General features: G+C 43.2%; 1 protein-coding gene across 2 annotated transcripts in view; it reads left to right on the top strand.

The window, feature by feature from the left end:
• Nucleotides 1–24,550, top strand: part of SEMA3D (semaphorin 3D) — a 174,378-nt gene that overhangs the window by 97,807 nt on the left and 52,021 nt on the right. For both annotated transcript variants that reach the window (XM_048501136.1, XM_048501135.1), the window contains 3 exons: nt 12,737–12,851; nt 13,389–13,458; nt 14,952–15,096. In XM_048501136.1, the coding sequence (XP_048357093.1) occupies nt 12,737–12,851; nt 13,389–13,458; nt 14,952–15,096 (330 nt within the window). The remainder of the gene's footprint in view (nt 1–12,736; nt 12,852–13,388; nt 13,459–14,951; nt 15,097–24,550) is intronic.

The following is a 24,550-nucleotide window of genomic DNA, read 5'->3' as shown; positions in this document are numbered from 1 at the left end:
GCTTGTCACACCATATGTGGGGTAGGCTGAGCCACTGCAACCTGAGAGGCTTGGGTTGGGTATCTTTGTGGTGGGCCTTGACCTTTCCGTTTCCAGCTTGCCTGTTGGTGCAGTCAAAGTTCTGGATGGGAAAAGAGATGCTTCTCCTCAGGGAAGGAGCCGACTGACAGCATCTTGCAGGGAAATATACTCCAAATCACTTTCTCTTTAACATGCCTTAAAATCTGGGTTAGATAAACCAAGTCCCCCTCCCCGCCCCCACAAAAAAGCTGTGCCATGGCCACAGAAAAGTACAGCTGAGGTAGTTTGTTATGGCTCCAGTTTAGCTGCCCAGACAATAGCCTTAATGCCCATTCTACAGCAGCAGCATTAATACCAAATGCCCCATCAGGCTATTCTTCAGTGTGAAGGGGGCACACATTTTCAAAATGAACATTACCTCACTTATCCGTCTGTTTGTTCATACCAGTATTTAAGCTATTTTATTTCCTGGTGCACTTACCCAGACATTCGGAGGAAAACGCAGACGGTAACATAATTTTTAGTTATTTTAGCTCTCTGCTCACTGATCCAGAACCATTCTTTGAAGAAAGTCTTGTGATAGATAACACTTGGGTGGGTTTGCAAATGAGTACCTTTTCAACGTAGCCTTTCCCACAGGCTTTTACAGACAGTGTCTCATGGACTTTCAGACTGGTGGATTAATGTTTTATATCAATTAAGGCCACTGAGAGATGGCATAGAAAGCAGATGGTCACCAGTGTGATCTCATTTCCAAGTTTGCTTTCCCATAAACAATCAAAGCAGGAAATAGACTCTGCAGACTCTCCAGATGTTTAAATTTTCGCTTGAATAATGGACCTCTCTCAGGATTTAGGTTGAGCAGCTTCTGGGGACTTTTGCTCTAAGTATCTTTCTGACCCTGTTGTATGAGGAGTTGTAGCCAGTTCAGCTAAGAGGGGTGAAGCACTTTTAACTCCCATTGAATTCAGCGGAGTGTTTGAGTGCCTGATGAAGTCAACAAATATGCTGTAGTGTGGCCAAATGGATTGTGTGCGTAGCACATATTGTCTTATGCCAAGTCAGATGACTGGACATCTAGCCAAGGATTGTCTGTTCTGGGTAGTGGCTGTTGTGGCAAAGACAGGAAGCCCAATCCAAAGCCTGAGTTGGCCGGGGATGGCGCAGCTGCCGCACAGTAAAATCCAGCTGCAAAGTGCTTTGAAAGTGGATTGAAAGTGCATTATTCTGCATGTGCGGAAGGAGCCATAGTCTAACATCAGTGCATTCAGTTTGTTTCCTTTGTGCCCCAACAGCCATGAATACCTGCAGAACTCTTTTGCATTGGGTTTTTGCACAAATGTACGTAAGCTGCCAATTCAAATAGATTAGTAGCCATTGGCATCATGAAGGACTACTTCATGAAGGCTATACAATAAAATCCTACTATTTTATTGTATAGCATTTATTTATGATTGATCTATGTGATTGTTGATTTATCTGCCAAGTTAAACACCTGCTGAGCAGGCAGGTACAAAGCTGGGATGGAGGACAGGAAGAGGGGTTAGTAAAAGTCTATCGGCTTATATGAAAATATGCACGAGCAAAAAGCCAGTTGTGCTGTACTGTGTGGTAGGAAGCTATACAATGAAGCGGTTTGCTGAACACCATCAAATCAATGAACTATTGAACCGATCATCAATAAATCAGAACTCTGTTTATAGTCAGTGAAGAGGACACAGTCCAAACTGGCATGTATTTAAGTATACCTATTCCACACTGGTTCTTAGCACGATCTCATCAATAGGTCCAAAGTACCACTTAAATGGCTGTAGCTGAAGCTCACCCCCAAGGCCATATTAAACCGATGTTCTTCCAAGTGCATCAGCTGCCTGCTGTTTCAACCGTACAATCCATGAACCTTTTCCAGTCTTATTTATTATTGTTTTTCATATGTGATTGACTGCTTAGATCTGTTAGGTTTTCCTTTTGTTTAATCTGTTTTTTTAATTAATTGCTGTGATTCTGCATTGCATTCTTTTTGTAGGATAGAAATCAAAATCTGCTGGCTGATCAAAATTATTTATTCCAAATACAAGATACTAATGCTTTTTTTAATGTGAGACAGAATTGAGAACGTTAAAGCTTTGATCTTCGAATGATGTGATAGGACCAGCTGTCAGTCTGAGCAAGTTGAAAAATAAAAGTACAAGATACTTGAAAATTAAATTGATGGTGAACTGCAAAACAAATGATTTGGGGAAATCCTGATCTGATTAACTGTTTATGGGAAAATGTGGAAGAAAATAGTCTTTGTATCAAACTTGTAACTCCAGGGTTTAGTGTAGAAATAAGAGAAAATAAGATGGTAGATCTATAGTGAAAAGTACTACTGCATTTTTGAATCCTCCTGTGCATACTATGTCTTTGCAAGGAGAAAACTAACATTAAAGGAAACTTGTGAGCTAGAATCATTCTTCCCATGAGCTATTTTTTCCTCATGGCCAACTTTTAAAAAACGGTTGAAAAGTTGCAATTCACTCTACATCCTCAGGACTATTACACATAATTGGGCAGCATATGTACAAATGATTTAATATTCACTATTTCATGCTTACAATGATTGTGGCAGGCAAAATCCACAAACTTTCTGCAATAACTGGCTGGGAGTAAGGCCTTTTGCTTTTCCGTTCCTTTTGGGCAAAACAGGAGCATGCTGGTGCAAAGGAAAGATTGTTTCCCCTTTTCAAATGTGTATTTTCCCTACCCGCCTCCACCTCCTAGGTGAAACAAACATGTACCAAGCTTGTTTTCCTACATTTCCTTGTTTGGAAAGGGAGGGGGGAGAGGGAGAGAGTTTGCATAGGATTTATAACAAATGTTTTATTTCTCGACAGCCAACAGAGCTTTACTTTCTGCATATCTTACATGCAGTCATGTTTTGCTTCTCTCAGCATGCGCTCACTCTTCACATCGTGTTTCAACCTTGCCAGTGTGTTGGGTCTTTGACAAGGGGGAGAAAGGGTACAGACAGAAAATAAATATGAATGTCTACCGTGAGGCTTGGACTGAAATACATAATAACCCAGTGGTGGGATTCAAATAATTTAACAACCGGTTCGGGTGGTGGGATTCAAATAATTTAACAACTGGTTGTTCACAAGCATCATTTTAACAACCGGTTCTGCTGAAGTGGTACGTACCTGCTGAATTCCACCACTGTTGTAACCCTTTGCTTCAACCACTAAGACTTGCTCTCTCCACTTTTATCTGGCAGGGGGAGGGTTGCCTTTTGTCTGCCCCCTTCTTTCGGATTGACTGTCTGCCTGCCCCCCAGTGGCACACTCCCTTACTTGTGAGTTTTTTAGAGGATCACCCCACCCAGGAGTGAAAAATCATCCCCCGCCCAGCATTTCTGGGTTGCACCTGGTATTTTGTTGCGATGCCACTACCGCTGGGCTTTGTTCCTCTAGCATGTTTCTGTTGCATGGATGTCTGGTCTTGGTTTCTTTTTTGGGCAGGGCTATTGAGTATTTTGTGTGTTTGGCTTTTATATGATGTTAAGTGAAATTGGAATGGGGCTCCAAAATATCAAAGTGAAGCATGTGTGGAGAAGGTGTAGCAGAGAGAGGAGTTTTGTTTATGAGGGTTGTGGTACTGGCCCATCCTGAGGTGGGGTTACTTCCCCCACCACATCAACATCCTTGATATTAGTTATGAGGATGATTAGGAATAGGACCACCTTTTGTACAGTAAAGGCAAAGAATTCTCAGAAAAAGATTTGAAAAGATTTTTTATCTTACATTGATTTTCTATGAACTTTTTTTTGTTTGGATGAAATTAAGGCAGTTGTAATGAATGTGAGTACTGGCAAATCTCCAGGACCAGTCGGGTTGCCTGCTGAATAGTATAAATTCTTTTTTAGATTGTTAAGGTTTGGAACTATATCAATTGGGTAACAAATAGACTTAAAAGTCTATTTCACTGCCATTGTCGTTATACAATGCTTATATTACTCTGTTTCCAGAGCATGACAAAAATGATATTTGGTTGCAATTGTTCAGCCTATTACTTTGATGAATGCAGATGCTAGAATATTAACTGCTATCCTTGCCTGCTCAGGAAGGCACCCTGGTCTTTGTTGCATCCTCCATGAGGTGAAGGACATCGTCATTCTCTCTCCTTCCTTCCTTCCTTCCTTCCTTCCTTCCTTCCTTCCTTCCTTCCTTCCTTCCTTCCTTCCTTCCTTCCTTCCTTCCTTCCTTCCTTCCTTCCTTCCTTCCTTCCTTCCTTCCTTCCTTCCTTCCTTCCTTCCTTCCTTCCTTCCCTCCCTCCCTCCCTCCCTCCCTCCCTCCCTCCCTCCCTCCCTCCTGGCCTGGGCTCCACCCTGCTGGATCCTTCTGCACCCTGCTCCCCCTTACCTTTCTCTGCCTTCCTGGCTCATCCTCTTCACTCACCAGCCCTGTGGCCCCTGCCCCTTTTATGTTTTGCAAGGCACTCGCATCAGCACAGCCAACTCCCCCTGTTCATGCACTTGTGCTGTTGCTTAAAAAGTGAGTCATCACCAATATGTTTTATCTTTTATATAGAGAGATATAAAGAGTATACAGTTAAAGTCGCGATAAGACAGTTTTGGGTAGGATGGATCATTTATCTTGCCTAGAGTGACAAAATACTGAGATTCAGCAATGTGTGATGGATCTATCAATAGTGGCTAGGATGCTGCTATGATGTGGCTGGCTCAGATTTTACATACACTTGTTTCCTCTTGTGTTCAAAAGTGACTAAATAAGTGCTGAATGTAATCGTTTCCTTGAAGCTGAAAAACTATGTTATTTAGTAAAACTTTTTTTTGTTAAGGTAGTATAGTTATTTAGCTCCTGTCTATAGAAGACAGTCGGCATCATTCTGTCAGCCTCCCCCAACATTATTTTTTTTTTCTGGTGTGACGAGGGAGATATGTGAAACTGTACATATATTAGCAGGTTCGTTGCAGATGTTGCTGGGGGCAGCATTAGACTTCACCTTATAAGTTTGTCCCTCCTTTCCTTTCCCTTTTCCTCCCCTTCGGCTCAAGCCCCTCAAGCTCCTCGCTTCCCTCAGCCCTCAAGCCCTCAAGCCCTCAAGCTCCCTTCCTTCCTTCCTTCCTTCCTTCCTTCCTTCCTTCCTTCCTTCCTTCCTTCCTTCCTTCCTTCCCTCCCTCCCTCCCTCCCTCCCTCCCTCCCTCCCTCCCTCCCTCCCTCCCTCCCTCCCTTCCTTCCTTCCTTCCTTCCTTCCTTCCTTCCTTCCTTCCTTCCTTCCTTCCTTCCTTCCTTCCTTCCTTCCTTCCTTCCTTCCTTCCTTCCTTCCTTCCTTCCTTCCTTCCTTCCTTCCTTCCTTTCCTTTATGACTTAATGGCTGTCATTCATGTATATAGAGAAGTTGAGCGCTGTGCTTGAACCACTCTGAGAGTCATATGCCCCTTCCTTCTTTGGCATTTAATGGCCTTGCCTTCCATTGAGAGAACCCTGCCAGTGATCTTGGCAATATAAGTCTCCTCCCTCCTTCTACTCACTTCATGATTCATGAAGATTAGAGTTTTTCTAGAATTAATATAATGCTAAAGCAACAGTAATCACCATTCTGTGAAATGTTTTTTTTCCTCATTCCATTCAGTTTGGTGAAGGAGGAACTTGGTGGATCTAGTCCGATTCTCATTCTGTCCTTTGATTTATTGATTTAGCTGTTGTTCATGCAGGCAGCATTTCCCGACACTTGTGTGCTTAGACTTACTAACTTGGCACAACCCCAAAAACAATTCAAGGAATAAACTTCCAGATATGATGAGAAAACATTTTCTAACTCAGGAGTCGGGTTTTCCATAACTAATTACATAATTCTGTGCATCTAATATGGGAAAATTTCCTGCTCTAATGACACAGTAGGAAGTCTCTAGGAGCATAAAGAATCCCCCACATGTAGCTCAAATAAAGGCTGTTTCCAGAGGCTTTCTCAGTCAGCATTGTTTAAATATTTCTTCAATCATTGCTGTAAAATATTGTCCTCAAGTATCAAAATTCTGAGATATGAGATCAAAACTTCATATTAAATAATAAGCAGAAGACTGTGGGTTTTTTAAGTGACAACAGTATTTTTCTTTGATTTCCCAAAAATTGTGAGCTGAGTTTGCCAATTGGTCCAACTTTGTTCAGAGAAGTGATGGGGGCCTGCAAATAAAGCAAATTATAGAACTTAACAAACAAATAATATTTTTGTATGGTTTACCCGCAAAATGTTGTAAGGAGAGTCACCAGCAGCTATGCTACAAATTCAGTGCCTCTACCTTAACACCCCCACTCCTTGAGACCCACAAATATTCCCAGGGGCTTCAATGAATTGGTGCTCTCTAAATTCCTAGAGATTTGGGGGCATAGCCTGGGAGGGACAGAGTTTAAAAAATATTCTGGAAGACCATTTTCAGTGAACTCAGTTCCTGATTCTGGTCAGTTTTTAACATCAAACTGTTTTGAATAGATTTTAATATCGTAAACCACCTTGAATATTTCTTTTTAAATAGAAAGGCAAAGTATAGAGATTCAAGTACGGTAGACATTTTTTTCTGAGTTGCGTTATTGTTAGAGTTTAGGTAGTATGGCTGGAATTCCATTGTTTTCTGCCTGAACCAAAAACTGCCAGCTCAAAAATATTATTGAGAGCATTTGCAGTCTGTGCTATGAGCCAAGTGCATTTTAACCTGGGATCTTGTATTTTTAGGGATTGTGTGAAACAGTCCATAGAATAACAAAGTCCATAATGTATCTGAGTTCACACTTTACTTTCCTCATGAATCCTGGGCAAATAGTTGCTCAGACATTCTTATTACCCATCTCCTCCCACTTATGACTGTATGACTATAGCCTGTGCTGACATTTCATTTTAATTCATTTTATTTTATGATTTTACATTTTATGGTTTCGTTACTATTGATTGTTTCCTGATTGCTTACTAGACCTATATGACAATCATTAAGTGTTGTACCTTATGATTCTTGACAAATGTATTTTTCTTTTATGTACACTGAGAGCATATGCACCGGAGACAAATTCCTTGTGTGTCCAACCACACTTGGCCAATAAAGATTCTATTCTATTCTATTCTACATAGTGTTCCTATCACTTATTTGGTCAAGAAACATCTGTGTATATGGAAGCTTCATGGATTTTTGTTGCTATTTTTTAAATAGCTTTTCTGTAATACATTTACCCCGCCACACAATTCAAATGAGAAATTTGTTGAGGTGGATCTTTGGTTTTCTTCGAACTCATTGTAATCATAAGGGATGTAGTGAGATGAAACACTGTTACTGGGGAGCCATAAATATAATGGAGCATTTCAAGTAAATAACCTTGCTGGTGTGAGAAAGTCAAGAAAAAACCATCACCATAGAACAGTTCTGTGAATTTAGCCGCTTGTTGCTGGGGCAAGGGAGGTGAGGATCAGTTATTTATTTGGGGGAGTCTTATCAGCAAAGTTACTTATGCGGGGAGTGTTCCAGGAACTCTTCTCCTGCCAGCTTTTTTTCTTTGATCTCCAATTATTTTCCTTCTCCTCCTGCCAGGAATGCAGACGCATCAGCCAGAATGAATAACTTGCTGCAGGCTAATTAATAAGCAACTTCTTCAAATTCCACTTGTTACCGGGCGTGATTTATGCAGCTGTTCAGTGTAATTACTATTTTAAAAATGTAATTCATCTGCATCTCCCAGCACCCTCAAGTTTGATTGATGTTCAAAAAAAAGATGCTTTCAGCTGTTCTCTTTTCCCCTGGTATGTCATCTTTACTTACAGTAAGATTTAAGAATCACACATTGAAGATGTTCTTTGTAATTTTTCCTGGCATCTGCTCTTATAAATTACAAAGTACACATTTTGTATTCTGTTGTAGTGGAGACGTCTGGCTTGTGCAGTGCAATTTAGCCATGATAAAGTGAGAAACTTTGCACTTTGGGTCTAATGCGGAAATGACAAGAATGGCTATGTCATGACTGAAGTTGTATGGGTAAGGGTGAGTTGGCAGACATTATTATAGCCATGGATTCCTAAAAGGCTCCTGAGTTAGTTTTTTTTGTCTTGGGATAAGTGGATGTATTGACCACTGTATTAACATTGGTTAAGTGATAAGAAGCAGAGAGTAGGAAGCAGAGATGGATAATTCTCTCCAAGGAGGGAAGTAAGTGGTGGTGGGGCACTTGGTTTGTTCATAAATGATCTGGCATTGAAAGTGAGGTGTGAAGTGGCCAGGTATTCCAATGATGCCAAATTATTCAGGATGGTGAAAATGAAGAACAACTGGCAAGAACTAAGAGGATCTTTCCAAATTGTGTAAATATAGGCAGCAGCGTGCCAAATGAAGTTCAATTTAAATAAATTTAAGGTGATACACATTGGAGCAAAACAACTTCTAAGTTTATATGTTGGTGGAGTCTGTAATGACAGAAACTGAGAGGGAAAGAGATCTGGACAGGGCAGTTATCTAATGCAATTAAAATGTTGCCTAAGCAGAGGTGTAGCTACAAAGGGACAGGGGGGTACACGTTGCACCAGGCGCACCTGGGGGGCAGCAAAAATTTCAGGTTTTTTGTATTTTTTAGTGTTTTCCGTTTTTGGCCTGCAGGGGGTGCAGTTTTTAGGCTAGCAGCAACAAAATTTCCAGCTTCACCTTGCATGAAGGAGCACAGGCCTAGCTTTAGCCTGCCAGTCTGGGGATGGTGTGACCAGCAATGAGGAGCACAAAGTCCCTTGACTCCTCACATGGTTCTGTAACCCTTTGGCCGTTTCCGCACGGCCTTTTTATGACGCCCTGGGAACGGTAAAAACGCCGTTCCCAGGGAGCCATTCGCACAGGCGGCGCTGCTGCTAAGCAGCAGCACCAACCTGGCGTCGCTCCCCCTCCCCCAGGGCGGTGTCAGGCCGCCCTGAAAAACAACCTTTTAAAGGGTTGTTTTTCCCGCAACAGCGTGTTCCCGGCGGCGCAGTGTGAACAGCACCGCCAAGAACACGCTGTTCCCCTTCCCCGTCCGACTCACCGTGTCCCCGTCGTCGGCCTGCTGGCCGTCGAAGCCCCGCCCACGCTGTCCTCTGACCCCTGGAGGTCGGAGGGCAGCGTGGGCGGGGCTTTGACGGCCAGCAGGCCGACAACGGGGACACGGTGAGTTGGACAGGGAAGGGGGCAGAGGCGGCTCCATGCGGAGCCACCTGCCGTCTGCCGGCCTCTCCTGAGGCCGCCTGCACGCGTGCGTGCGAACGGCCTCCGCCTCCACGCCGGCAGAATTCTTTCCGGCGTGGAGGCGCATCGACGGCCGTGCGGAAACGGCTATTGTCAGGAGACGGGAGCTGACTGGGGAGAGGGAGGTATAAATAAATAAATAAATAGTGGGGGAGGAGCTTGGCAGTGGGAGGGAGCATGGTCTCACAGCTTCTGGCCTTTCTATTGGCCTCCCAGAACAATTAGTTGGTCCATTGCATGCAGAACAGTTGGGTCCCAAAGACGGGAAGAAGGTGGATAACTCTTGATGCCCAAATGACAGCGAGGATGTCCCCAAAACCCTTGGAGGAGAACATTCGAGCAAGACCTGAAGTCACTGAATATTGCATGGGAAGAGGCTGAAACACTCGCCCAAGACCAGAAATGCTGGAGAGCACTTGCTGCCCGATATGCCAGTTAGCATGGGAGGATCTAACTAACTATTTTATTCAATTTCTATCCCACTCTTTCCTGACAAGTCAGACTCAGAATGGCTAACAACCAGGTATACAATAAATTAAAATACTGTTCTATAGAATATACAAATAATAGTTGAAACCTTAATTAGCTTGAAATGTCCACTTGGTGCCCTTAACATTGAAACCACGGATGTGAAGTGGGAAGCCAGACTTGGATGGACTTCTGTTCTTATCCTGCAGGGCTTTCTTTTGTTCCGATGTGCCATTTTTTGCTGCACAAAAATGCTGAACGAATGCATGTTCTTGATAGGAATGAATGTTCTTGATACTGATTTATCTTCTTTTCTGTCTCATGCAGACGTGTTTTCTTTAAATGTCCCAGAAGAAATGAGTCAGGGTTCTGAGGAAATAAAAAAAGATCCATGCTGTGTGCAGAAGTTACTTGGTCTGAAGTTATCAGTGTTGAGAACTTTGAGATAGATTTCCAGAGGGGATCGTCAGTCTGGCTGCTGCAGAAACTTGAACAGGCAGAAACAGGTTTTGTAAGCGTGTCAGTAGCAAATCTTTTTTTAAAAGGAAAAGAGCCATTCTCTATAAACAAATCAAAACTACTATAAAGAAAAAAGTTCAGACCATCAGCAAAAGTCTGCCTAGCAGCCCCATCCAAAGAGGGAGGGAATTTGCTGGTGGAGGCAGTGCCGGACTGTGCTGGATTTGCCTTCCCTGGGGCACTTGCCCTGGTGGAGGGGTGAAACTGCGAGTGTGCAGCAGCGCCGGCACTCCCCAGCATTGGGATGCAGCACTGGTGCCAGCATCCCAGTGCTCCTAATGCTGCCCCCAGCATAGCGGGGGCAGCCCAAGGGTATGGCTGGGGGAGGAGTCAACTTTAGCTGGCTTCCTCTCAGCCATTCACTGGTGACCACCAGTTCAGACTTAAGCCACCAAAAAAGTGTCACTTAGGTCTCTTCAGGGACAGCGGCTGGAGGTGATCATGGTGCCTGGCTCTTGGACAGGGCAGCCCATGAGCCAAGAGACCTTTTGGTGGAAGGATGCTGTTTTTATATCAGGACCTCTGGCCTCTATACTAGGTTTCTGTATATCTGCTCTAATTATTGGTCTATTACTAACTGCCTTCATTAAAGATGATACTTCCCCTCTGATCATAAGCCTTAGTTTTTCCTTGTCAGCAGTTGGGGTCTTTACTTTTGACTTCGTGTGTTAAACATTCATTTTTCAGAACTAACTGTTTTGTGTTATTTAGTTCTTTGTAAAACCAAGACTGGCTAAACTCTATAGTACTACTATTTTAATTTTATATGCCATAACATTTCGTTACCCTTGCAAAATCATTGGCTCCAAACCTTTTGCCTGTGGAGTGAAGGTTAGGGGACCATCTGGAACAGAATGGAACATGGGGGCTCCAACAGAAAAATAGGAATTGGCACATCTTGATTACACTCCTTTACTCTTCTGCTCTGTTTGGACTTGAGCAGAGCAATCTCTGCCAATCCCAAGCTGTTTCTGAGAAACCCTGATCTTCAGTGGCTTTTCAGGATGGGGGAATAGTTCTGAGGGCTGCACTGGGAAGGGCAAACATCAATGATAGATTCCAAAAACTTTATGTGTGGCACAATTGAATAAATTCCTTTGCTTTCAGCTGCGGGTGTTCCTTCCCACAGTACTTTGCAAGACTGGAAGTCCATGATCTTCAAGGAGGAATCTATATCAGTATTTCTTTCTACCTTCTTCCCCCACTAGCAAGAACTCAATCTTAGGGAGCTACAGTTCATGGAAACATTTAAAAATGCTATTAGTCACCAGTATTTCTACCAGTCCATTGGCCCATCCTGACCTATGTTAATTTTGTTCAGAAATAGGAAGGAGATAGGAAGGGAAATCAGGCTGTCCTTCTTGGTTGCTAGGAAGGGATTCTTGCCATATGTGAGTTAGCAAGCAGCTTTTAAAATATGCCTCCGTTGTCACAGTTTAACACTTGACTAGAGCTTGTATTTTGCATGCAAAATATAATCTGCTTCTGCATCTGAGAATGAAGTTTTGATTTTTTTTTCAGAATTAGGTGATTTCCCATAGAATCCTCGTCCTACAGCAAAATGTGGGGTTTGAGTCCTGGAATGTCTCTTTCAGATTATGCACAACATTCCCTTTCTGCTTTCTCCAAGTCCATTCTTGTTGCTTATTTTTTTGCTTTGTCCTGGACCATCTTTGTTCTGCCAAGACTGTAATCATGATAATGGTCCTGTTGGTGTTCTCTCTGTGCTGGAAGAATGACCACACCCTCAGAAATGAATTTCAGTCCAGAAGGCTGAGAGTCCTACAACAGAATGTACAAATAGAATGTAGAGGGTCACAACAAAAATCGATGAATATACTGTTTTGATGAATATACTGAGGTGTCTCCTACCACTCCACTGAGCAAAGTTTATTAATCAATTAAAAAAATTGAAATATTTATATCCCACCTTTACTTTTGGCTCAAGTAGGAAGCTTCCCTCCAATGTAAGTGACTCTTCTGTTGGAAGAAGAGTCATTTAAGTTGGAGGATGAGAGGAACCACTTCAGCTGCAAGAAAGCTTCAGTTGCAAGAAAGAAAGGATTGTTGGATCCACCTGACTTGGCTATGCATAGTGAGCCAAACTAACCACAGGCCACCAAACTGTGAATTCCTGGCTTGGGTTTATGACATGGTTCCACCTCTGTGGTGTGGTTCCTTCTCAGCTTTCATGTGCATTGTCAAGCAGATGAGTTGTTCCTATTTGTGTTGGCTGTTTTGTGTGTAGGTCTTTTGCCAGTGAGATGAACAGCAGGCCCAGAGGCTGGTAGTCAACAGCTTCTGCTCTTTCCAGATGGTACATTTGTTACAGGCAGCTCATGATTAAGACAGCATTTCAGGAAAATGGGTGCTCTTTGCAGGTTCTTCAGTTTTCCAGAATAACCAGAGGAAAAGAGCTGTTCTAAATTGTGCAGGTAAGTTGCCCTGTCACTTAATGGAAGTTGTTCCTTTCTTTTTCATTAGAATGATATGGGCGGTCAGCGTAGCCTGATAAATAAATGGACGACGTTTCTGAAAACAAGACTGGTGTGTTCAATCCCTTGCCCAGAAGGTGCAGACACGCATTTTGATGAGCTTCGTAAGTACTATTGAGCTTTCTCTGCCCCTGCTCTTTGTTTCAGTTTCAGGAAGTGGATTTTGCTATTCTGCACTGTAAAATATGGATTGAAAGTGGATTGAAAGTGCATTTTTCTGCCGTGCATTTTTCTGCTGTGTGAAATGGGGCTAGAGTGGTGGTGACTGGGGAGGGGGCGCGCGCAAAACCCAGGAACAGAGATTGTCATAGCACCTACCCAATCCCCTCTTATCAGATTCAAAATGGAGGAATGATTTGAAGTTTAGACTAACTCTGCATCATCACATGGTCCAGATTTTACAGAGATATTTTTAGTTTTCCTCCATGCTGTTGAACTCTTAACTCCTGAGCCTTGATCTGTTTTAGCTCTTTATTTATTGAAGGCACTTACTAACTGCCTTTCCCTTATGGTTCAATACAGTTTTTGTACAATGTAATAAGCAGAAGCACATGCCACATTTGGACACTGATGAATCTGAATTTTGTTTGCATTTGTTTCTAAGGTTTTATGTAATTAAAAAAACATATTCTCCATTGCAGAAGATATATTCTTACTTCCTACCAGAGATGAAAGGAATCCTGTTGTCTATGGTGTTTTCACTACTACCAGGTATGGCTTTGATCTTTTAATCCAAACCAAGTGAAGTCAATAGGAACTGCCTTTAAAAAAAACCCTGTCCAGATTGTGCCATTTGCTAGAACTTAGATTCTTGTTTACAGTTGATCATATCATAATGTGAGAACCATCCTGGCCTAGTGCTTAAGAATGGCAGATTCTAATCTAGAGAACTGGGTTCAATTCCCTGCTCTTCCACATGAAGCTTGCTGGGTGACCTTGGGCCAGACATAGTTCTTTTAGAACTCTTTCAGCCCATGTAGAGTCAGGCAGTAGCAAACCATCTCTGAACATCTCTTGCCTTGAAAACTATGCAGGGTCACTATAGGTACACTGTGATTTGATGGCGCACTCGTACGTAATCATATTGTACCTATAAAACAGCACTATCCACTAAGAGTTGATAGTTTAATGTCACCCGCTGAGGACCAATCAGTATCAAACATCAGAACTGTTCCCCAGCTGGAGAAGCAGCATTCCCTGTACTTGACTGTTGTCACAGGGTTATTCGAAAGCTAAAGTTGTGCTGCATGAATGCCCAAGATGCCAATGTAACACCAAGTTAGTTGGAGCTCTGAATTAGGGTGTCTCTGTCCAGTCACAACACTCAATCCTCTAATTTAAACTGTCTCTCACATTGCCTTTTCAAGATAAAAAATATTTTTTCAATAGACTGTTGGAGGTTACAAGCTGGTAATTTAAATCTACCAAGTACCAGCCGCTTATGAACCCCTTTAAAGTGTGTATGGTGGGGGGGGGGAGGGAGAATAACATTTGATGCAGGTTTAAACCATAGATGATCAACTAGGTTTGACAATAGGCTCCTCTGACAGGAGAGGCCACCAACCCGTGTACCCCTTATTGGCCTTTGGGCTGTCTCTGATTTAAAATTCCAAATTTAGATTTTATGTATTCTAATTTAGAGCAGTGCTTTTCAAATCTGCTACATTCAAAGAAGTCTTTCCACTCCGTACATTGGCACCTCTGGAACACAAGTTCAAGTGACAACATTGACTCATCTATTGGGTATGGTTGTTGCCTCATCTACATTTAGAACATTCCAGAATACTTACAGCAGGTCCTATTGAATGGGGAAAAAGAACTAATGGTGACAAAACTACCTTTCTGGAAAGTTTCTGTTCGAGTGCTAGTCTCTTCACTGAAGAATTTTGCTAATTTTCAGTTTCCAGAGTTCCTGATAGCAGAGTTTCAGCACCCAATGATTTCCACCACTTTTGGCCCGTGCGGAAAGGGCCCATGTGTGATGGGAAGATCTTTTAGACATAAATATAAGGAAGATTAAGCACCTTCTCCCACTGCCCCTCTTCTGTTTCATCTGGTAGCCTCTGGCTGCTGCTACTTAGATTGAAAAACAGAGAGACAATTGTGCATATTCTACTCCAGCCCTTAGTCACTCCTTTCAGACCAGTGGTGGTGCTAGCTGGCTTGTGCTGAGCAAACTTCAGTTCCTGCTTGTTTTCTTCCAGCTCCATTTTCAAAGGCTCTGCTGTTTGTATGTACAGCATGGTTGATATCAGAGCCGCTTTCAATGGACATTATGCCCATAAGGAGAGTGTGGATCACCGCTGGGTTCAATATGAAGGCAGAATTCCATACCCCAGGCCTGGAACAGTGAGTGTTCTGTTTTCCATGTTTGATCTTTTCTATAAATAGTAAGAAATATTTTGACTGAATTATATGTGCATATATTATGTATTTGTCTGAATTATACCGTGTTTCCCCGAAAATAAGACAGTGTCTTATATTAATTTTTGCTCCCAAAGATGCGCTATGTCTTATTTTCAGGGGATGTCTTATTTTTCTGTGTTCTGTTCGTCGGGCATGCTTCCAAACAAAAACTTTGCTACGTCTTACTTTCGGGGGATGCCTTATATTTCACACTTCAGCAAAACCTCTACTACGTCTTATTTTCAGGGGATGTCTTATATTCGGGGAAACAGGGTATATAATATGTGTACATTATATACAGTTTAAAAGGTCCTGGAAAAAGAGGTGTGTGCGCACATGCACACACACACACACACAAAAGTGGGAACTTGTAAGGACCTGCAGGAGTCATTTTCATTCCTCACCACCACTCTTTTCTGCTTTCCTTTTCTGAAATCCCTTTTCTTGCTTTCATCTCATTCCCACCCAACCACCAATCTACCTCTTCTGATCCTCTGTGTTAAACTTTCACTCTCCCTCTCCCCGGCATACTCTGTTTAGGAAAACTGTGGCCCAGTTGTGTGGTGCTGGCTGCTGGGCCAGGTCTACTTGCATGCTAAGAACCCCTCGATGACTGGTGGGGTGGCACCTCATTTTCTTCTGTATCCCCATGCTAATTCTACTTTCCCTCCCACTGGCAACCGCTGTATTCTCTCCTCTTTCCTTGCCTCATTATCTCCTTGGCTGTTCACCAACATATTTTTTACCTGCCTATCATGTTCAGCTATCTTTATTATTGGTTGACTTCAATTATACCTCACCTTTCTCCACTGTAGGGAGTAAAGCAGCTTACATGATTCCGCTCTTCTCTTTTTTTTATCTGCGCAGCAATCCTGTGAGATAGATGAGGCTGAAAGCATGTGAGTGACCCAAAATCATCCAGTGAACTTTCACAGCAAGATGGGGGATTTGAACCTGGGTCTTGCAGATCCTACTGTGAAGTTCCAGCCATTACACCACACTGGCTTCCATAGGGTTGCTGCTGTTGAAGAGTAGCAAGCAACTGGGCCTAGTTATGCAGGTCAGGTGGTATCAAGGCACCCAGAAGTTGTTGCCAAGCTGAGAGAGATCTGGAGATCTCTTGGAATTAAAAACTGAATGCCAGATGACACACATCTGTCCCCCTGGAGAAAATGGCCTCTTTGGAGAATGGACTATATGGCATTATTTTTGGTTGAGGCCTCCCCTGTCCCCAAACTCTGCACTCTTCAGACTCCACCACAAAATCTTCATGAATTTCCCAACCTGAAACTGATAACTGTAGTCAGGTCAGACCCCAGTGATTCCTACATCAAAGGCCAAAATAGGCCTGGAAAGCTCTTTCCCCCTCCCCTTGATTTTACTGACAGAACCACATCTTGGAATTCTGTGGTTGTCTAGCAGCATCCACTGAGGGAATCCACTGTTTAAAGCTACAGGCCTCCTTTAATTATGTTTGTTTTGTTTTTTATACCTTCCCAGTTTGTGTGTGTTTTAGATTTCAGATTTTTCTGCAAACCTGGGGCATTGTTCAGGTTTGTAGAAAGATCTTTTTCCAGTTCACAGCTCCAGTCACTGGATGTAAGTATGCAAAGATTTGGCTGACTCTTCCGGTAGAATTAAGATAATGATCATATACATACACACGCACACGCACGCACACATACACATACCTCCTTGGACGTTTTAAATTATCTACTTGTCCTTTCCGCATGTCGACAGTTTGCATTATTATCTGTCTTTTTAAAACATATGTTGTTGCTCTGCTTGACGTGGTGCTCTGAGATAACATTGAGTTTGGCTGTCTTTTTCCTGGCTGTCTCTCTCCTCTTCTGCTCTCCCGATTTCTGGCTAATTTCTATGAGTAGGTGGGGATGATCTCTGAGCCATCCACACCTCATTTATTAGAACAATGTTTTGATTTTGTCCACGATGACATTGTGAGTTCACACACGGCTTTATTTTTTGTGCACTTTCTCATTTTATGAGCGTTTCCTTACATGTGACCGTCTTTACCTCTTATCTGTACATTTTTTTCGCAGAATATCATAAGCAGATAGTGGTTGACATTCTTTTACAAAACAATAAGAAGAATGTGAATTTCGGGTAGGGGGGAGAATTAGGTTCAACATAAAGAGAACTTCCAGACATTCAGAGATTCTGATGCTGAGTGTAGGTGGTTTCTCAGGGACTTAGGAGAGAAATTGGAGAACTACCATTGCCTACAATATCCATGACTATTTTTCCTTCTCACCATAATCTCTGTTTTGAAAAATTGCTTAGGACTTCAAGATATACCCTATGAAAGCCAAAAGAATATAAGTCTTCAATATGATACTTCTACAGCAATACATTGGATGCCGTGGGTGCCTATAGGGCGAAGTCTGTAACGCTATCCAGTACTTCCAGATCCCTGTTTCCTAGAGTCATTTTGGAATGTTTTACAATGGTGTAAGATGATAGTTGCATGTGCACATATAAATTTATTACTTGTTCAAAATGTAGAGGAAAGGGGGGGAAAGCTTCCCTGGCAGATGTGGATTAGAGGTTGACTCAGGCGATGAAGCCACAGCCGTCAGTTTGCAAGGTCGGAACAAGGTTGTCAATGATAGCACATTTTGCAGGTCATTAATCCATATGGTCTCCATAAGTTGGAAGCAGTTTGCCAGCTCTTCACACACACAGAGGTTAAAGAGTGACATTTTTTCCAACCTTGAAGAGTCACAGAAATTGAAGCTCTCTTGTCATTAATCCCTACCCTGTTGAGCTTTATTTTATTTATTTAAAACATGTAGACTTGTTTTACATGGGAATGGTCAGTGGTAAATGGAAGCAGGATGGGCCAATGACTCATTGGTTGGAAACCATTAAGAGGGACATGGGCATGAACATCAACCAATTGAAAGAAGTTGTGGCAAACAGGGAACCATGGAGGGGACTGGTTTACAGAGTATCCAAGAGTCGGACATGACTAAATGGATAATGGAGAAGAAGAAGAGTTGTTCAAGGAGGCTCACAAACTAAATGGTACAATAGATTCACAGAAAATAACATAACTTTATCAATAATAAGCCACTTAGGTCATAAACAAATCATAAGACTGGCACCCTGAGGCACAAAGCATAAAAAAGTGCTAACAGAGATGAGGAATCCCTCTTCAAAAAGCCTGGCTCAAAAGAAATTCTTTGGCCTGGCACCTAACAGAGAATAAAGCGGTCACTAAGAAAGCTTCCATGGAGAAGGCAGTCCTCAGGGGAGGTGTCTTCATTGAAAAGCCTGGTCACTGGTTGCTATCTCCCACAGAGCAGGGCTTGAGAACTAGTAGGCTGAAATGTACATGTGGAGCCAGTCCTTCAGCTATTCAGCCCCACTTCCCCCAAGTTTAGGACCTTACAGGTAAAAATCAGCTCTTGAGATGGGGCAAGAATCATGTGGTCTGTTTCTCACAGAATGGCCTCTGTGTGATTACCTGACAGGCTAGCAACAGTAGTCTCACTGCTCAGTAAGGATCCCTGCAGGCCCATTTTTGAATGACTGCAGTTACACAAATTGCTACTTGCTGCCTCTGTTAGGTCTCACTCTGTTAGATCATGGTTCATACAATCAGCATCACCAAGCTTTCCTGCCAGATCACAAGCTGGCAGACCTTGTGCGAGGTGATGTGGGATCTGTTGATCACCTGAACCTGACTGCAGTTAGCATCCCCAAGAAGTTGCCACTGTGTTTTTTTATTTCTTCCACTGAGCCAGTGGGCCTTCTTAGTGTGGAGTACCACTAGATTCCTTTAAGGCAGTTCGTACTTCTGTCTGAGTCAGAGTCAGTGAAGCACTCCTGTCTGAGTCAAAGAAGCAGGTTAATGCTTGTAGAGGGTCCAGGAGAATCAGTGACTAATGGGACCCGGATGAAAACTTCCTCCTTTTTGAAAGTTCCTGAGCATTCAGAACAACAAACAGGTGTGTCGTGAAATATTTCTTCCCTGTTGATAGCTAGAGGTGCAGGTTACTTCCTTCAGGCATTTTAACCTCCTTTCACACAAAAGCATGAGGTTTTATGTTCTGCCTCAGCTGCTTTTGTCTCATAAGTCAGCTGGGCCACTTCAGGTGTGTGCTGGGAGGGGAGGGGACCAGTTTGACACCGGAATGTTGATAAACTGTTTCCTGTGGCACTTCATGGCAGAAAGCAGTGCCTACCTCCATTGCCCGGCAATTGACTTTGTGGTGTCAGTCATTTTCACAACTCACTCCATGAGCATCACTTGGCTGCCCCCTGGTGTTATGAAATAAGTCTGAGTTGGGTGGAAATAAAAACCTCTGCTACGAAGCTTACAGATCAATGGAGCCTGCTAGCAGGCTGAGCCCTGGGAAAAAGGGTTCTGCAATTTGGAGCAGGAGCTGGCTGAGACCCCTTTCCAATGTGGCATCCTTTCATATGTTTTGACGCTTTGTTAACATCTGCACAGGGATTCTAATTCACCTGTATCTGCCATTTTGTGTGCTGCAGCAGATTCTTCGTGAAAATTCCCCATGGAGGTTTCCTCTGCTTGCAGCTCATCCGTGCACAATTTCACTGTAAAAGGTAGACGAATACAGTTTGTTTCACCTATTAATCCCATGTACGTATCATTTTACCTTTTTTATTTTGCTATGAGGGGGATATCTGTTAAGCTATCGGGACACGATTAGAGAAGCTGCAATGTGCGCATATTAGTGTCACCGTAGCTTCACAGACATCCCCCTCAAAGCAAAAAGAAAAAAAGAAAAATGGCATGTGCATGGGATTGCAAGGCAGAACAAACTGTATTCATCTACTTTTTACAGTGAAATTGCATGCAGATAAGCTGCAAGCAGAGGAAAACTCCGTGGAAAACCTTTACCATGTGGCGGAGACTGGCAGAATCTCTGCAGCAGCACACAACATGGCTGGGGCAACTGTGAAATTGACAAGAGCTCGGTGCAGCAGGTGGGGGAAAAAATCCACTTTGGCTGGCAACGCTTGTGCTGTGGGAACACAAAATGCCAAAACAGATCTTTAAAATCCTCTGCAGCACATTATATTTCTGTTGTGTGGAATCCAACGTAGTCTTTCTACTTTCTTTATCCAGCGGGTAGAATAAATGCCCATTCTATTTCAGTGGCTGTGAACCACAGAGAAAACATCTCTTCCACTATCCTGTGTGCCATCTGCCTGTGTGGAGGCTATAAGACATTAAACATTTGCATACAACCTACATATTCCTCCAGATTTGCTTATTGGCCATGACAAGTTTATTCGTTTTCCCCAATTAGGCTTTTCTTTAATCTCTTAACAGTAATTGGCCTGAGAAAAACATTTTACTATTCAACAAAACAAACAAACCTCCTGGTTACCCCAATTAACTATTCTCTATTGTTTTTCTTCAGCATGAATCATTGCTGATTAAATAGTACGGGGTTTTTTTTTTTAATTCCATGGATCATCTGATATTTTGTGCTGTCTAGTTATTTACAGACCTAAACCAATTCAATTCTAACCATTTAACATAACTGTTAGGAAGGGAGTAATTCCTAAAAATTGTTTTGTCAGGTTTTTTTGATTGTCTATAGCATGCATGCTTTAAAAAAGGAAAATGATAACGGCATGTTTTAGGAAAATGTAGCAAAGGGTGCAGAGCAAACACCAAACCAAGTCCTTATCAATTCCAGATGCTATACTCTGTCCCGCAGAAAGATGATGGTTCAGTCAGCAGAAGTGGTCAAAAAATGATATGCATCCGCATTCGAATATAGTCCCGGATGAATATGACAATTACAGTATCATTCATTTTTACGCATTGCTTTTGTCAAAACCATTATTTTTTGGGGCGTCTACCCTGCGTTTGTTGCACTCCGCAGCTTTTGAGCAAGGAGAAATTGTTCCCCACTTCATTTTGCTATTCATGAAATAAAGTGGGGTCAGAATTGCAGCGTTCCCCAAGAGCACGTGTCCCACCTGGCTGGCAAATCTTGACCATAGCGCGAGTCTCTGATTTTTGATTAGCTTGGCGCGTGTACCGCCTATCATCAACACGTGTACACGTCATCAAAACATTTCAGTTTCCATCACCTATGTTCCCTGCAACCCAGTTTTCTCTTTAAAAGCAAGCCCACACGCTTGGTGGCACTCTGCTGTGAATTGCTGGTGCAAAGCTGTGGAGCTTGAGCAGTAAAAGCGATGTTGGAACATCGCCCTGTGCACACGTCTCAACTTCCTTTAAAAATGGAGAAGCCTGTTGCCTGAATGGTTGGAAGGCTGCACGTCACAGAATCAACGCCGCGCAAACATGCCGAAGTTCCCCACCACCCCGTGGCAAGCTCGGCGTTTTGAGAAAAGTTGCTGTTTTAAGAGGAGCTAATTTGGCGCTCGCTAAGGAGGTGGGAGAGCAGCAGATTTGGGGCGGCTGCGCTGTGGCCGCTGGTGCGGTGGGGAGCGCAGAGGATCCCCGGGTCTTTTCACGAGGTTAGCCTGCAGCATATGGTGAGTGGGGAAAGGCCCAAAGTCAAATGGATGTGTGTGTGTGTGGGGGGGGAGGGGGGACAGGGCTAGGTAGGCACTAGGACCCAGGCAGAGCATTATACAACAAAGAAGGTCTGTTATGCTTTGTTCTGTGGTGGAGGAACAACCCTGTCATATTTCTGTGGAACACAGTATACCTGAAGTAACAATTTGGCTGTGTTCAGGATCAGACATCAGCCAGGAGAATTCATCTCTCTTTTACAAAATTGTTTTGCTTTGAGTAAAAAAAAAAAAAGAGTCTTTCTCAGTTTACTTCCTGACTCTTCTCGATGTGTGCTTAACCTATGCTCTGTGTGTCCAATCTGCAAAGTTATCACTAGTTCAGCTTTCTTGCATTCCTCTGACACTTTCTGTGGCCTACACCCTGTTTTTTCCCCACATTCAGGCATCTCCTGATGCCAAGAAATGAGGCAATATCACTGGGCAAGGTTAGTATTTTTTTTTTTCAGCAGAATCGAGTGGTAAATGCTTTCCTGGATTAGATCACTTCAGGATGCAGGGGTGTGTGTGTGTGTGGGCTTACATACACGAACTGTAGTGTTCATAGAGGAATTCTCTCTGCTGCAAAAGCCTGGCATGGTAAGGAGAACAGTTTGGCTTAACTGGCCAAGTGTTGGTGGATGGGGAAGGAAGTGGGTGACCTGCAGAGGAGAGTCGAGCCCAGGCTGCAAGCCCGTTACCGTGGGATGGACTACTAATGCTTTTTCAGAAACAAATTTCAACTAGATCCAGAATGATTATACTTGGTCCCTGCAGCTTAACCTGCTCATCAAACATCTTTTTTTCCTATGCAGGGGAAGGTTGGGGAGTGGAGGGAATGGATGTGTGTGACAATACTGAAAAATGAAGATCCCCTCTTGTAGCCACTCTGTTAAAGAAAGGGCTGCGTTTTTAACTATGCTGAATGAATCAAAGGTGTTTCTAGACAGGCTCCATTGATTTGTAAATTGCATCTAATTTTTTCTTACCCAGGCATATAAGAGCCAGTATGGTGCAGTGGTTAAAGTAGACTAGGATCTGTATGACCTGGGTTCACATTTCCATTCTGCCCTGGCACTTCACTTGGTGACCTTCAGCCAGTCACACACTCAGCCTAACTTTCCGTCCAAGGTTGTTTTGAGGATAAAACAAAGGAGGATAAAATGGTGGATGTTATAAACCTTGTTGGGGTCTTACTGCGGAGAAAAGACGGGTATATATGAAGTTAATTAGTTAATACTGCAGTGTAGAGATAAAGGATGCCAGTTGGAATGTAGAGCGGTGTATGTTGTTTTGGAGGCAGTGGTGGGATCCAAACATTTTAGTAACAGGTTCCCATGGTGGTGGGATTCGAACTGGTGTAGCGCCAATGAGGCTGGGTGGGGCATTCCAGGGGCGTGGCTGGGCATTCCAGGGGCGTGGCATTCCTGGGAGGGGCTGTGGCAAGGACACAGCCGCTGCGCCGGTCCTTGGGTGGGAAACGAATGCACACAGGCGCAGGCTGCCATGCATGCCGGTGCACCTCCTGCTAGACTGCTTCAAGTTCTGCACGCTACTGCTGAGAGAAGGGGTGTAACTAAGGCAAAAATCATGTGGCAACATCACCAATTAGTAACCCCCTCTCGGCACACACAAATAATTAGTAACCTACTCTTGGGAACCTGTGAGAACCTGCTGGATCCCACCTCTGTTTTGGAGGGATACATGAGGTTGAATCCTCCAGCTTAGCACTGTATCCTCTCTGGCTTCAGCTCCCTGGCAGAGGAGCATTTTTTCCAGCACAGGAGCTCCTGAGGAAAAAACCTGGCATTTTTGCATACTGAATGCATACTCTTCCAGGAGATTCATGAGCTGACCCCAGTAGATCTTGGACTGTTTCTGCCTAGGCATGCGTCTTGTTTTGAGGTTGACATGCTCACTAGCTGTTTAGTACATGGTACACTCGGGTGGTATCCACATGAATGTCGCTCTGTGAGTGCCACTGGCCGACAAGTGTGTGTGATGCCGGCATGAGAGAGATCACATAATCACAGTGGTCCAGAGGCATCCAGCTACACCAGGGAGTAAAAGAAAAGGGAGACCCTGTGGTGCTATTTAAAAACAAAACAAAACAAAAAGCCTAATCCACGACAGATAATACAAAGTCTACAACATTGTTGGCTTGATGCCAAATATGATGTCAATTTGGAGGTCTTCGTCCAGTAAAATGAGGCATTTCCACAAAACGAAAAGTTTTCCTCCTGCACAGCCCAACCAAAAATGAACAAGAAGCGGAGTTCCTGTTGCTAGGGAATGTGTGCGTTTGAGTGATGAAATAATTTTGAATAATTGTTTTCGGCCCCATTGATCACATTGACCTACAAGGGAAGCAACTGGCAATCCTTATGGCTCTCCCATGGAGGCACTGCTGTTCACTGATTTTGGACAGCCTCCAGTTGATGCCATCACAACACAATTAGCCATAAAATGTTTGGAGGTCAGTGGGTTTGTCTTTGTAAGTTGAGACATTCCAGGAGATTTCTTCATTGCACCTACTGGTTCTGGGAAATTTTGTACCTGCTGCATCCAACATAACCCAGATTATCTTTCTTATAGAAAAGGTTAGCCTTAACTAGGAGCATTTGTGCCTTTTAAAACCAGATAACACGAATTGGAGAGGAAGGCTCTGTGCAGATTACAGTTTGGAGATCTCATCTCCCTTTTCAGCAGTTCAGCAGTGGCGTAGTGGTTAAGAGCGAGCAGTAACTCATGCAGAGAGACAACAGTTACCCTTGTCTATGGGTGTCTTTGGATGCCTAGGAGCTTTCTGTTTATGAGCACATTTATCGCTTGCTTGTTTTGAGAGTTATGGCATAGTGGTTAAGAGCAG

Source organism: Sphaerodactylus townsendi, linkage group LG06 (genome assembly GCF_021028975.2).
Source record: "Sphaerodactylus townsendi isolate TG3544 linkage group LG06, MPM_Stown_v2.3, whole genome shotgun sequence".
Classification (NCBI taxonomy): Eukaryota; Metazoa; Chordata; class Lepidosauria; order Squamata; family Sphaerodactylidae; genus Sphaerodactylus; species Sphaerodactylus townsendi.
The sequence above is the reverse complement of the archived record's forward strand: the minus strand, read 5'-3'. Positions and strand labels throughout refer to the sequence as shown.